This window comes from Somniosus microcephalus, chromosome 20 (genome assembly GCF_052327205.1).
Source record: "Somniosus microcephalus isolate GS21.2 chromosome 20, FLI_Smic_1.0, whole genome shotgun sequence".
NCBI lineage: Eukaryota > Metazoa > Chordata > Chondrichthyes > Squaliformes > Somniosidae > Somniosus > Somniosus microcephalus.
Window position 1 is genome coordinate 72514178 of NC_141006.1, and position 15832 is coordinate 72530009.

At 48.9% G+C, this 15832-nt stretch overlaps 1 protein-coding gene across 6 annotated transcripts in view; it reads left to right on the forward strand.

The window, feature by feature from the left end:
* Positions 1 to 15832, forward strand: part of LOC147103421 (tyrosine-protein kinase Fyn-like) — a 363535-nt gene that overhangs the window by 308233 nt on the left and 39470 nt on the right. For all 6 annotated transcript variants that reach the window (XM_085962994.1, XM_085962996.1, XM_085962995.1 and 3 more), the window contains 3 exons: positions 6927 to 7025; positions 7283 to 7386; positions 10493 to 10642. In XM_085962994.1, the coding sequence (XP_085819120.1) occupies positions 6927 to 7025; positions 7283 to 7386; positions 10493 to 10642 (353 nt within the window). The remainder of the gene's footprint in view (positions 1 to 6926; positions 7026 to 7282; positions 7387 to 10492; positions 10643 to 15832) is intronic.

A 15832-nucleotide genomic window follows, 5' to 3' on the forward strand; every position in this document is an offset into this window, starting at 1 on the left:
AGGTGACGGTGGCTCTCATCTTCTATGCCACCGGCTCCTTCCAATCCGCTACTGGGGACATTTCCAACATCTCCCAGTTCGCCGTGCATTGCTGCATCCGCCAGGTGACCAATGCCCTTTTCAGAAGGAGACGTCAGTTCATCTCCTTCTCCATGGCCCTTGTCAAGCAGCAACAGCGTGCAATGGGCTTTGCAGCATTCGCGGGCTTCCCCATGGTGCAGGGCGCCATTGACTGTACGCATGTGGCTTTGCGGGCACCTCTGGAGAATGCCGAGGATTACCGCAACCGGAAGGGCTACCATTTGCTCAATGTTCAGCTGGTGTGTGACCACAGGCAGTTCATCCTAGCTGTCAATGCCCGCTTTCCAGGCAGCAGCCACGATGCCTTTATCCTGCGCCAGACTTCTGTGGCAGACATGTTCCAGGCCCAGCCTCACCCACGAGGATGGCTTCTCGGGGACAAAGGCTATCCTTTGTGTACCTGGCTGATGACCCCGCTCCGTGCGCCCAGCACCCCTGCTGAAGAGGGATACAACGACAGCCATCAAGCAACCAGGAACATCATTGAGCAAACAATCGGCGTCCTGCAGCAACGGATCCGCTGTCTGGATCGTTCCGGTGGAGCCCTACAATATTCGCTGGAGCGAGTCTCCCATTTCGTGGTCGTGTGCTGCATGCTGCACAACCTGGCTATCTGCAGGACTCAGCCACTGCCACCAGAGATTGGAGGACCACCTGAGGAGGAGGAGGAGGAGGAGGACCAGCACAGGAGGGAGGCAGAAAGTGCAAGGGCCGCCCGTCGGCGGCTTATTGAACGTTGGTGCTAGGCCCCCTCTCAGGGAATGGCTTGTGCCAATGTCACCAGATGAATGTAGCCGCTCCACAAGCCCTCAGCCGAGCAGGGCAACCAGGACTTGCAAAAAAAAGCATGGACAGTGCGATTTAAGAACATTTATTTCTTGGAAACCTCTGCCCTTCCCACATTACAAACTAATGGAGAGAAGCCCCCTCCAAAAACACAAAACGAACAGTCTCGGCCTTACAAAAAAAAGAAAGACACCAGTCTCGGCCTTACAAAACAAAGAAAGACACCAGTCTCGGCCTTACAAAAACACAACTACACCAGTCTCGGCCTTTCAACAAACACAAAGCATTTGGCCAGACCATCTACTTTTTGCCCTGCGAGGGTGATGCCTTTCGCATCCGTGACTGGCCCCTGCCCGCCCTGCAGCTCCTCCTCAATGGGACCCCAGTGGCTGCAGCAAGGCTGGGGGAAGGCTGCTGAGGGTCAGTTGGCGAGACGGCAGATGCCCTTGGGGGTCGGCCTGCACCAGCTCTGGCCCTGGAGGGGCCGGCTGCTGACTGCTCCAACTCTGCTTGGGCGGCAGCAGTCTGTCCAGCGGCTGGTGGCAGCTGCAATGGCGGAGTGGCAGTGTCGGCTGCAGGAATGGTGCCAACCTGACAGATCGCAGGTACTCCCTGGTCGCCTGAGACATTGGCACTCGCACGGGCCAGCACTGCAGCATGCGCAGCAAACAGCTGAAGAACAGACTGCTGGGCTGCTGCTGCGCGGCGAGTGCCCTGGCGATGCCTGGCCGATCCAGCGAGGGTGGCAGCAGTTAGTGCCCGTGTGGCCCTGGTCTGTGTCCGCATGACACCAGCCAGTGAATGAACGGCACGACTGAGCACTTGGCTAGAAGCCGCCTGTGCTGCCGCGAAGTCCTGCAGACTCCTGGCCTGTGCTGCACTGAATTGTTGCAGACTCCTGGCCTGTGCTGCACTGAATTGTTGCAGACTCCTGGCCTGTGCTGCTCCGAATTCCTGCACACTCCTTGACAGAGACTCAATGGAGTCAGGCATCCTTGCCACTGCAGCCATGAGCTCATTGTGCCTGCGCTCAGCCTGGACGGCCATTTCCTCCAGGAGCCGCACCTCCTCTGCGCTGACCGTCGCAGGACTGGAGGCCGCACTCACCCTCTGGGGAGAAGTCCGCCGAGCTTCCCCACCTCTCCCGCGTTGCTGCAGGCCGCTGGGCCCCGGAGCTTCACTCTCCTCCGACCCTTCCCCCCGGCTCCCCTCCAGGGAAGACGTGTCCCCTTCATCGCCATGGGCTGGCGCGGCTGAGGGTGGCACTGATGGACCGGCTTCCTCTTCCTCCTCCTCGAATTCGGAATCGCTGACAGTGGCAGCTTGAGGGCCCGCCTCCTCACCTGGCGATTCACCATCTGAAAGCAGGGAGGCACAAGAGTAGCTTTAGAGTGAGGACAGGGCGGCAGCGAGGGAGGCATGAGTGCTGCCATTCACTGCATTGGTCGGACAGTGGCAAAGGATGCTGATCTGAGGCGCAAGTGGAACGAGCGAGGTCAAAAAGGTGATGCCCTTACCATTGGCGCCCAGAACAGGGTCGGCATCTCCACTGGCGACGGGGCCAATCAGCCGGCCTGCCATAATGCGCTCCACACACTGGTCGAGGTCGGAGAGCTCTTTGATGTCAGGACGGCCTCCCCCGGTCTCACGTTGCTTCCTCCGGTTGTGCGCCACCTTGGCCTGCAAGAGAAAGGACGGCCTCTAAGTACAGTGTGAAGCCCTAATCTTGTCTGCACTGCCTCCCATGGTGGACTGGCTCTGACAGTGCGAAGCCCTGATCTTGGCTGTACTGCCTCCCATGGTCGAATAGCTTGTACAGTGTGTAAAGTGCTGAATGTGCAAGTGATTTTCATGACAGTCCCATAGCTGCTGGATGAGGGCTGGCCATTAGGGCTTTCAGGTCCCTTTGCCCATAAACTGAGGTGCACATGCAGGGATGAGGGGGACACTGGAAAGGGTACTCACCCTGACAACCCGAGTGAGGTCGTTGAACTTTTTCCGGCATTGCACAGGAGTCCTGGCAACCACGCTGTTGGAAGTCACCCTGTTTGAGACCTCCCTCCAGGCTTTCCGGTAGGCGCTGGGCAGCGGCCTCCTGCCACCTTCAGGGAACAGAACATGGCGCCTGCGCTCCACTCCGCCAACCAGCAGCCTCAGGTCACCGTCGCTGAAGCGCTGCGCTCTCTCCCTGGCCTTCTCCATAGCCCTGGGCGTTGCACAGATGAAGCAGAAGTGGTCAGGCCTAGCTTGAGGGCTGCAGTGTGCAGGGCGTGGCAGGCAAACAAATCCACCCTCCTCCTTTAAGAGCTGACCGGCGCCAGAGTGTCTGCCGTCAATCAGCAACTCGCCGCACCTGCGCTGCGCCCGCCCTCGGGGGTATCGCCCCGGACCGCCGGCTTAGCGCCTAATGATAGTCGTGCATCGCCTGTTTTAGCGCAGCAGCCACCTCTTGGGGCGATGCGACTGAATATCGGCGAAGGTGGCGCGAACTTGCGCCGGGCGCAAACTTTAACGGCCGCCCGACTTTAGCGCCCCGAACGTGGCTATACTGAATTTCTAGGCCTAAATATATTCAAGAAGGAGTTAGATATATTTCTAAGGGATCAAGGGATATGGGGAGAAGGCAGGGACAGGGTACTGAATTTGGATGATCAGCCATGATCTCATTGAATGGCGGAGCAGGCTCGAAGGGCCGAATGGCCTACTCCTGCTCCTATCTTCTATGTTTCTATGTAAAGCACTTTGGGACGTCCTGTGGTCGCGAAAGGCGCTATAGAAATGCAAGTCTTTTTTCTATTTAACCATTTCTCTGATTTCCACCCATCAGTGGCCGATGCACCTGACCAGTTGTCACCGTACAGCTGCACGTGCTGCTCCTCTGAACTCCAGAATGAAACTAAGCTCACTGCTTTCTCTTCCCCACCATCTTATCTTCGTGGCTTTGAGCTCGAAGATCAGCCACGGTCTTATTGAATGGCGGAGCAGGCTCGAGGGGCCAGTGGCCAACTCCTGCTCCTGTTTCTTATGTTTCCTATGTTTCTCATCTGTTTGACATGAATAAATGCGCTACAGGCACGAGCGATGAGATCTGGCAGCCACAGATGTGCGGACGCAGTTTATGGCCCATTAGGTACAGCACGCACGGATTTGAGTTGTCAGTGTCATTTGGAAACATTTGAATAGATGGCATTGACATGCATAATTAACGCCTTTAATAAAGTCAAGGGCAAGGACATGAGAGACTTCCAGTATATTGCTGATAATTAAGTGCGTTCCCGAGCGTTCTGGCTCCACCTCACCCTTACAGAGCCCGCTGTTGCTTTTTGATCACACGTATACCGTGATCTTCATTGTTTTATGCTGTCACTTTGCAATATACTACCAGCACAGCACAGTCCATGATCTCTATCTGTTATTTATTGCCACCGTACAAATGACCACTGGGGTAATTCCCAGAATCGACAGTAGATGGCGGTGCTGTTCCAATAAGTATTCAGCACAGTTTTCAGGCACATCCTGCTGTTCAGAATCGATCCGTTGGGATTTCATTGAGTGTGGAAGATCTGTAGGAACTCCAGTGTTTTTCTTCAGCACTTTAACACTCCTCAAGACTCCGATACGATCCTGACAGGTTTTGATAAAAAAAGAGCTGCTTTTGCTGAAGTGATTTTATATAATACTCAAAAAAAAGAACTGGCCAGATCAATCTTTTCTGAAAGGAAAATTAAGTTGCCTTTTATCTAGCACCATTCATGTCCCCGGGACATCGCAAAGTGCGTCACAGTCTCAGCTGTGGCTCAGTGGGGAGCACTCTCTCTCTCTCTGTCTCTCTCTCTGTCTCTCTCTCACTCTCTCTCTCTCTCTCTCTGTCTCTCTCTCTGTCTCTCTCACTCTCTCTGTCTCTCTGTCTCTCTCTCTCTCTCTCTCTCTCACTCTGTCTCTCTCACTCTCTCTCTCTCTCACTCTCTCTCTCTCTCTGTCTCTCTCTCACCTCTGAGTCAGGAGGCTGTGGGTCTCAAGTCTCACTCCAGAGACTTGAGCACAAAAAGCTAGGCTGACACTCCAGCGCAGTGCTGAGGGAGTGCTGCACTGTCAGAGGTGCCGTCTTTCAGATGAGACGTTAAACCGAGGCCCCGTCTGCTCTCTCAGGTGGACGTAAAAGATCCCGCGGCACTACTTCGAAGAAGAGCAGGGGAGTTCTCCCCGGTGTCCTGGCCAGTATTTATCCCTCAATCAACATCACAAAAACAGATTATCTGGTTATTAGCACACTGCTGTTTGTGGGAGCTTGCTGTGTGCAAATTGGCTGCCGCATTTCCTACATTACAATAGTGACTACAAAACAACAATTATGACATTTCAAAAAGTACTTCATTGACTGTAAAGCGCTTTGGGACATCCGGTGGTCGTGAAAGGCGCTATAGAAATGCAAGTCTGTCTTTCTTTCTATTCACAGCCAATTAATTACTTTTGAAATGTCATAATTGTTGTTTTGTAGGGACATGCGGCAGCGAATTTACACAGCAAGCTCCCACACAGAACAGTGAGATAAATGGCCAGTTAATCTCGGCTAATATTTACCCCTCAACCAACGGCAGCAAGACACTGGGAGAACTCCCGGCTATTCTTTGAATAGTGCGGTGGTATCAGAGACATTAGAACAAGATAAAGGTTGATATTGAGCATACTATTGAAACCGTCAATTCCTGGACTCCCCCCCCTTGACTGTTAAAGGTTGCTGTGTCTTGCAACGAGATTTTAAAGATTGCTATTATCACTTAACACAAATATGTTTTTTTGAGTGGTTGAGTTAGTGTCAGTTGGGCTGCCGGGGAAGACATGGAGTGAAAGCCTGGTACCTGTCAAATGAAGAGTGGGAAAAGCAGTCGACCCCAGCCCCACTCGAAGCGTCCACTCCAGAATGATGATCAGAGAGCTGGGCTGTCTGCTGGTCAGGCTCGCGACACGGGGGAGGAACCTAATGATAGAGCTTCAAAAAGTCAAAACTGGAAAGAGGCTTCGCACCCAGATTCAAGACACGTAACAATCTTGCACTTGACATCAAGCAGCACACTGACATTTGACCTCCGCCTGCTGCTTCTGCCTCAGCCGCTGTCAAAGTTTGTGTCCAATTTTTTTTTTAAACTTGAGAAAGAGGAAAACACCTCGAAAAGCAGCCGTGTTTAAAATCTGTGTCCTGGTAAACAGCCGACTGCAGTATTTACTGCAGTGTTCCGCCCTCTTGTGCGCAATGGCACACTGGTGTTTGTTAGAATGGAGCCCGGTGGAGTTAGGGCTCAGGGAGTAAGCATCAGTACCTGCTGGATATCATCACTTCCTAATCAGACGGCGAAAACCGCCTGGGATACAATTGCCTCTGGCTCTGTGGACTGGCTGAAGCTCTGTTCATCTGTTTGATGAAGCTTTAGCTGTAGGTGGCAGATTTCGCTGTGCTGGGGGAAGAGGCTCAGCTTAAAAGTGTATTTTTTTTTTTATGTTTGAGTGGTCGTGTATGCCCCTAAAAGATATGAGTACATTAACCTCATCACAGAGTGTTTACAGCACAGAAACAGGCCATTCGGCCCAACTGGCCCGTGCCGGTGTTTATGCTCCACACCAGCCTCCTCCCCACCCTTCTTCATCTCACCCCATCAACCTATCCTTTTATATTCCTCTCTCCTTCATGTGTTTATCCAACTTCCCCCTTGAATGCATCTTAGCCATTCACCTCAACCACTCCCTGTGTTGGCGAGCAATGTTCCAGTTAATCTGCGCAACTGCGCGGCCGCTCACCGGCTTTACTACGGTAATAACAGCGCATGCGTGAAAAATTGAACGGGGTGCGCAAGCCAGTTAAAGGGCCCGCACACCCACAAAGTAATTACAGGGAACATTGGCAGCGAGTTTCTCCTGAATTCCCGGTTGGATTTTATGAACGACCATGATATATTTATAGCCCCTGGTTCTTTGCGGAATTTGTTTGAATGTTTGTGTGGCAGTGCATACTCCACCTCTGCCTGCATTACCCTCATGCTATATGCCTCTTAATTATTTTTCAGAGAAGGGGATTGGTGGGAGGCTCGCTCGCTGACGACAGGGAAAACCGGATACGTTCCCAGTAATTATGTGGCTCCCGTCGACTCCATCCAAGCAGAAGAGTACGTTACCAAACTATGTTCTGACATTTTAGAGAACGGCCACAGCAGATGGCAATAAATGTTTACAACTCCATTTAAACTTTGTGTTCTATTTAATCTCTACGATTAGTAGATGGCCACTTCTTTATCTGGTAGTGGCAGTGCGTCTGATCATATAATTGCCATTAAAGATGATTGCATACCAATAAATACTTGGCAACCCCCGGCCTCAGGAGCATTTTATATTATTGTTGTTTCTACTTAAATTCTTTGTGCAGATGGTACTTTGGGAAGATGGGTCGAAAAGATGCAGAGAGGATGCTGCTGTGCCCTGGAAACCCACGGGGTACGTTCCTGATTCGGGAGAGTGAAACAACCAAAGGTAGGTGACAGGAATCAGTCATTCATGAAAGAAAGACTTATGAAATAATACTGAGCGGCCTGGGGGTGGCGCTGTCCAGGGAGAGTATAAATACTCGGGCACGGGCCCAGCTTGCGCAAGACATTCTTAACAGGAACTAGTGAAGGACACAACTAGACCTCCATGTTGTAAAACAGTTGATTAAAGCTTTGTTTATCGCTTAGACCAAGTGCCTAGGAGTTTTCTTACGTCAGTAGGTTGACTGTGTCACCAGGACAGAGGGGCTTCTTGGGTCACTGTCACATAAACGTATAAAAACGTATAAACCCAAGTCTGCAATACAGCCACCTGAGTTCACCTTCTGAATGTGCACTTACATAGAACTTACAACAGCAATAAACCTACATTTATATAGCGTCTTTAGCGTAGTAAAACATCCCAAGGCGCTTCACAGGAGCGATTATCAAAGAGAATTTGACATCGAGCCACATAAGGTCTTAGGGCAGATGACCCAAAAGCTTGGTCAAAGAGGTAGGTGTAACGAGCGTCTTAAAGAGGGAAAGAGAGGTAGAGAGACGGAGAGGTTTAGGGAGGGAATTCCAGAGCTTAGGGCCTCGGCAGCTGAAGGCACGGCCACCAATGGTGGAGGGATTAAAATCAGGGATGCTCAAGAGGTCGGAATTAGAGGAGCGCAGAGATCTTGGGGGTTGTGGGGCTGGAGGAGATTACAGAGATAGGGAGGGGCGAGGCCATGGAGGGATTGAAAATAAGGATGAGATGTTTAAAATCAAGGTGTTGCTCAACCGGGAGCCAATGTAGGTCAGCGAGCACAGGGGCGATGGGCGAACAGGAATTGGTGCGAGTTAGGACACGGGCAGCTGAGTTTTGGATGAGCTGAAGTTTATGGAGGGTAGACGATGGGAGGCCAGCCAGGAGTGCATTGGAATAGTCAAGACTAGAGGTAACAAAGACACGTATGAGGGTTTCCGCAGCATAGAACAGGTCATTCAGCCCAGCCAGTCTGTGCCGGTGTTTATGCTCAAATGAAGCCTTCTCTCACTCTACTTACTTTATATCACCCGATCAATGTACTCTTCCATGGCCACTCTGGGCCAGGTTGGCTGTATGCAAGTAGTCGGAGGCCATTTTGGGTCTTTTTGGCAGTATTCAGGTGAGCAGTGACGTGGAGTAAAGGGAACTGATCTGGGCTCTATTGGGCTAGTGAACCCAGGTCAGTATTGATGCTCAAAAAGGGTGCCAGTAGGGTCATCGTGCCCGAGTTGAATCAATAAAAGAAGAAAGTTTTTGCAGAAATATATTAACATTTGCGATTTAGCGTAGAGCAGGGGGATATGAGGTTGGGAGCTTGAGAAAAAGGGAAAGGGGTAGACTCGGGTGATGGAGCAGAGCGGTTCTGTGTGTTTCTACATTCTTATGTTCTCTGGTTTCTTGTTTCTTTTCACTAGTTCCACATGTTATTGTACATTGATGTTACATGTTCTTAGAATTGGTTTCATCCACCAGTGGTCATAAGGTTGTGGCTTCAAAAGACAAAATACAAGAGACCTATTTATATTCTGTTTTTTTAAATCAGTAGTTTAGGAGATAAAGGGAGAACGAGTAATACCATGCAAACTTAAGGATTAGGAGCAGGAGTCGGCCATTCGGCCCCTCGAGCCTGCTCCGCCATAGGGCCCCTCGAGCCTGCTCCGCCATTCGGCCCCTTGAGCCTGCTCCGCCATTCGGCCCCTCGAGCCTGCTCCGCCATTTGGCCCCTCGAGCCTGCTCCGCCATTCAATAAGATCATGGCTGATCTTCGACCTCAACTCCACTTTCCTGCCCGTTCTCCATATCCCTTGATTCCCCTAGAGTCCAAAAATCTATCGATCTCAACCTTGAATATACTCAACGACTCAGCATCCACAGCCCTCTGGGGTAGAGAATTCCAAAGATTCACCGCCCTCCGAGTGAAGAAATTCCTCCTCATCTCAGCCTTAAATGGCCAACCCCTTATCCTGAGACTATGCCCCCTAGTTCTAGACTCCCCAGCCAGGGGAAACAACCTCTCAGCATCTACCCTGTCAATCCCCCTCAGAATCTTGTATGCTTCAATGAGATCACGTCTCATTCTTCTAAACTCCAGAGAGTATCGGCCCAATCTATTCAATCTCTGCTCATAGGACAACCCTCTCACCCCAGGAATCAATCTAGTGGATCGCTGGTAAACCCCTGTCTTTCCACCTCTGGGAGCTGAATCAAATCCAGTCCAGCGATGGGATTAAAATCTCCCCTCTGATGGCCTTGCGTCAATTGGATTTAGACCACTTCCTGATTGGCGTAAGTCAACAGTACAAAACTGCATCTTCACCTTGGGACACATTCCTACGTTAAAGGTGCTATATTAATGTAAGTTGTTGCTACTATCCATAATTCAACAACAACTTGCATTTATACAGCGCCTTTAACGTAGTAAAACGTCCCAAGGCGCTTCACGGGAGAGTTATTAGACAAAAAATTTGACACCGAGCCACATAAGGAGAAATTAGGGCAGATGACCAAAAGCTTGGTCAAAGAGGTAGGTTTTAAGGAGCGTCTTAAAGGAGGAGAGAGAGGCGGAGAGGTTTAGGCAGGGAATTCCAGAGCTTAGGGCCCAGGCAGCTGAAGGCACGGCCACCAATGGTGGAGCGATTATAATCAGGGGTGGACAAATGTAAGAAGTCACACAACACCAGGTTATAGTCCAACAGCTTTATTTGAAATCACAAGCTTTCGGAGCGCTGCTCCTTCGTCAGGTGAAGACATCTTAATGAGCAAGGAAAAGAGTGGGGGAGAGAGCTGGGGGTGAAAAAAACAAGTTTCAAATGTCTTATTTTTGCCTCGGAGACTCTATGTACAGCCCCCTGTGTGGTGGCGATTGCATGGGTTAGGAGACAGCAAATCACAAGCAGAAAACCTTTCCTGTCACTCACACAGACCTACTGGTTTAACACTTGGATTCTGTAATGAAAGACTGGCGCCACTGTGAGAAGGCCAATCATTCTCTTTCCCCGGGATGGGTCAGTGGCTGCGAGAAATGGCTTCCGTGCGTAGAAATATTGAGTGGCTGATCATCTTGCTGTGTCCACAGGTGCCTACTCCTTGTCCATCCGGGATTGGGACGAGGTTAAAGGAGACCACGTGAAGCATTATAAGATCCGTAAACTGGATAATGGTGGGTATTATATCACGACACGGGCCCAGTTTGAGATCGTACAACAGCTGGTCCATCATTACACAGGTACGTGCAATGCATGAATGAGATTATTAGCACAATGCCATTAGCGAAAGTACGTGCAGCATTGGGAAGGGAACCAATAATTATTATTTAAGAATAAGCTAGTGTAACTCAATGGAACATACTTTCTTGTTTATGCACGAGAGGATCCCTTCGAAAACCAGACTGAAACGTAATTATTCATTAAACATCATGGGCTAGAAATTCGTCTGGGGCAGAGGTGTGAAGCGGGCGCTCTCGGCTCGGCCGGACGTTATACGCAGCGTCTGACATTCACTTCCATCGACAGCGATGAAACGTAACACCAGGCGCTGCGTATAACGGGCGGCCGATCCGAGACTGCCCGAGAGGAATTTCTAGGCCAGAATTTTGAGTAAATTTAGTTTTGAAGCCTCAACAATATTTTTGTTTTAATATTTACATTTATAACTCTGTTTATGTGTTGGTAATATTTTTGTAAGGTTTGTGGCATTGAAAATCTATTGTTTAAAAATTCAGATTAGATTACATCCTGATAGCCAGAACTACGCTGAGCACGTTTGGCCAGAAGTAACCCCAATAAACTGCCTAATTGTGTAGAGTTGATGGGTTTGTAATGTGATTGAGTATTCATGTTAGCCTCTTAAGTGTTTTCTGTCGAAGGAACATTTGGCTGTCAATTTTCTGCTTCATATGATTTTGTACTTAAATGGGTTCCGATTAAACAATATTTGGTTAAATATTAAGTGTTAAATGTATCTGCCTGAGCTGTTTTAGAACAGAGAGTGCCCTCAACTGTTTGTCTGAGATTGTAGCTATATTTTCCTGGTCCAGTACCTGGGACTAATGCATCAATTTGGGGCAGTGGGCATAAGAACATTAGACTTAGGAGCAGGAGTCGGCCATTCGGCCCCTCGAGCCTGCTCCGCCATTCAATAAGATCATGGCTGATCTTTGACATCAACTCCACTTTTCTGCCCTATCCACATATTCCTTGATTCCCCTAGCGTCCAAAAATCTATCTATCGATCACAGCCTTGAATATACTCAATGTTTCAGAATTCCAAAAATTCACAACCCTCTGAGTGAAGAAATTCCTCCTCATCTCAGTCTTAAATGGCCGACCCCATATCCTGAGACTATGCCCCCTAGTTCTAGACTCTCCAGCCAGGGGGAAACAATCTCTTAGCATCTACCCTGTCAATCCCCCTCAGAATCTTATACGTTTCAATGAGATCATCTCTCATTCTTCTAAACCCCAGAGAGTACAGGCCCAATCTACTCAATCTCTCCTCAGGACAGCTCTCTCATCCCAGGAATCAATCTAGTGAACCTTCGTTGCGCTGCCTCTAAGGCAAGTATATCCTTCCTCAGATAAGGAGACCAGTACTCCAGGTGTGGTCTCACCAGAGCCCTGTACAATTGTAGCATAGGAAATCAGGCAGGGGCCCTTGAGACAGCCCAACCAATTTTATGTTTCATTTAAATGGAAGGAAAGCCAGGTAGACTCCCCAATGGCCGTCCATTCCTCCACACCCAATCGTCTTGTAGTCACTGTACCCAGGTGATCAATAGCCCCAGAGGCAGGTCCAGGAGAATATACCCTTGCAGATGTAGAATCCCCACTCTGGCCAACTATCTTAATGTAGGGTTTGTATATTATTATTTTAAGTTATATTTACAGCTTTTGTGCATAATTTTAGTTTTATTCAATGCATCTCCACTTGGGCGGGTTATTCTGTAATATTATTTTTTTAAATGGGAATTCATACAATGTCTGATAATATCTAACGAAAGATTTCTGAAAATTTAATGCTTGTCTGCTAAAAATGACAATGTTAGAACCAGAGTTAATTCAGCAAAAATCTGAAATAATTAACCAGTAATTAACAGCAAGAGTCGTACGATGCATTGTCTCCCCAATTGCACACGCATTGTTGCATTATCTGCAAGGTTAATGTGACTTTAATAGACAAAATGTAGAATAAATTGACAATATATGTAAAGAAGGTTTTAACTGTAGCTTGTAACCTTCTAGAATCAATAAATCCCCTAGTGATTGGTTTACATGAGTATTACAGTGTTACTTTTTGTCCCATTTTGGGTATTTTTTTTAAGATTCTTCCCACCCACATCATCCCCAGTCCAGGGAGTAAGCAAGTGATCTGCATCCAAAGAGCAGAACGGGCGAGAGAGGTGTGGGGTCACCCGCGTCTGACTTCTTTTTGACTTCCTTTTATAAATGGCTGGCTTTCACTTGCTACCTCCTGGACAGGCACAAGCCCCCATCCTAACGCTCGGTGGCGCTCTAAGCGGAGTACCGCATTGCCGCGTCACCTATATTACAACGTGATATATTATTGGCGAATCACAGCACTGAGTGAACAAGTAGAGAGAGGATCGAGTCATCCTCAATGTACTCAACCGGAGGGAGGCCATTGGGACATCCTGCTATGCAATCTATCTTCTATTGCTTACAGCTTTCACCAAATCAGTTATTAATTCCATCACTGAAATAACAAAGTATGATATTGTATTTGTGCACTCACATTGGAAGCAGTCATTTCTAGGCTGTGATGAGTTAAAGCTCGTGGTTAAATAGAATTTGACTTTATAGCATATTTAGTGGAGATGCATTGACATGATTCTCAAGTATTATAATGACTTCAAAAACCATTTCACTGCAATTTATTTCCAAACTGATAAAAACGTTCTACTCTGAAATATATATCTTTGCTTTTGTAAGCTGTTTAATGTGTCGAGCATGTTGCTCTGTAGAGTGGTACAGTGCTGATGTTTCTGCTCCCTGAGCCTTTCAAAGGTCCTGCAATTGGAAGACTTGCAGAATCCCACATCGAAACCATTAATGTAACCTGAAAAATATAAAGGGGGCGAAATTCGGCGCTCCACTTCCTCTCAGGGCGGTGTCTGGGGCGCAAAACACGGTAGTGCCGGAGCGCTATGCAGCTGCTCCGCATAGCGCTGACGCGTTTCAGCGCCCCTCCCCTTCTGTTAAAGGGGAGGGCCGCGGTGCACTCTGCAGGCCATTTAATGGCCTCCACCAGCCCACCAGGGCGGCATGGTGCCATGGCCGCAGCCCAGAACCGAGCCACGGTGCCGGACGGGTCGATGGGGGCCACGGACCAGGCCAAGGGCCGCCAAGAGGAGCCGACCTCAAAATAAAAAATGTCGGCACGGGGCGCAGCTGGACCGCCCCTTTAATTACCGCCCCGCCAACGGTCTGCGGCCCGGTTCGCGACCCGCGAGGCTGTCGCGGACCGCCCCGTGGCAGACTCGTGGGGTGCAGCCGAATTTCTGCCACGGGGCGCCAAGAGGCTGCGGCGGGGAGCTAAGGGGTCGCGTCACTCGGCGATGACATCAGCACCGGCGGGGGCGCGGCACTATCGGCTAGCACCTCAGTAGCGCCCTGCCCAATTTCTCGGCAGGCGCCCCCCACTCGGGCGACAAGCCCTTTGCGCCCCATAATGTTTCTAGAAAGTGAGCTTGCACTATTTTAATTACCATTTTCATTGAATGCTCCTGACTTCTGTAGTGCCTATGGGATGTTTACATATATATTGATGATATATATTTGAAACACAATTGGGAGTCTGTGTACGAATCCACAAAAGAAACTAAACCATGTTGGATTTCACTTCCACTTTTAGAAATTCAGACACTGTAGCACTCTGCAGGTGATTTTTTTTTCAATGATGATTTTTGCTTCATGCCTTTGTGACTGTTTGAGCAATCTCAGTCTGTGCCTCTGTGTCGCTGCTGTTGGGTTGCTGGTGTCACTAATGTTATTATCAGATTGAATCCAGATTAAATCACCTGAAGGGGTTTAGAAACTGCACAGGGGCTTCAGTGCCAGTGAACTGCAAACTCACTCATCAATTGAAAAAACCAAACAATGCTGAGCAGGCCCTGTCATTGTTCGGTGTGAACGTCTCCCTCCTGTCTTTCAAATGGGTGGGGAATATTAGACAAAATCTTTTTCTCAAATTGAGAAACTGAGAGTTGTTCATTAAATAGCCAGTACTCCAACCAAATCTAGAGCTTACTTGATTGAGAACATTATAGAGATTTTCTTTTTATTTATTCCTGGGATGTGGGCGTCGCTGGCAAGGCCAGCATTTATTGCCCATCCCTAGTTGCCCTCGAGAAGGTGGTGGTGAGCCGTCTTCTTGAACCGCTGCAGTCCGTGTGGTGAAGGTGCTCCCACAGTGCTGTTAGGGAGGGAGTTCCAGGATTTTGACCCAGTGACAATGAAGGATCGGCGATATATTTCCAAGTCAGGATGGTGTGTGACTTGGAGGGGAACTTGGAGGTGGTGGTGTTCCCATGCGCTTGCTGCCCTTGTCCTTCTAGCTGGTAGAGGTTGCGGGTTTGGGAGGTTGAATCCTTTGGATTGGTAGGAGAGGTACATTTAACCAGCTATTACACCCAAGACTATTGAAAACTTCACATTAGAATTCACCATTAATGCAATAAAATATAGACATTCCCTGCACTTGAGAGCAGAGATCTATTTTGATAGTGATGGAGGAAGAGTTAGTGGATAAGCTCCCTTTCAGAAGCTATATCCTGGGAATTAAAAGGAAAAGTCCAGCCTTGGAAGACGGAAGACCCATGATCAAATAGAAATGATTATTGACAGAGGGCTATGGTGGCTTGGAGGGGTAAAGTCCAAAATGCAGAAATATTAGCAATCACTCAATGCGTATCCTTACAAGTCCAGAACGGGCTTACTGAAGCAGATAAGTCAATGGGAATAACACTGCCGCCCCCCCCCAAACCCCTCCACTCCACCCCCGACACTGAAATCGTTACTTCCAATTAGCTAACAAATGAAGAACGCTGTCACAAGAACATCAGAATTAGGAGCAGGAGTCGGCCACACGGCCCCTCGAGCCTGCTCCGCCATTCAATAAGATCATGGCTGATCTTCTACCTCAACTCCACTTTCCCGCCCAATCCCCATATCCCTTGATTCCCCTAGAGTCCAAAAATCTATCGATCTCGGCCTTGAATATACTCAACGACTCAGCATTCACAGCCCTCTGGGGTAGAGAATTCCAAAGATTTCCAACCCTCCGAGTGAAGAAATTCCTCCTCAGCTCGGTCCTAAGTGGCCCCTATATGTTATAGAGAATGTTTTATGAAAGCAGACACCACATTATTACAAAATTAGTTCAGTATGAAGTGATCCTG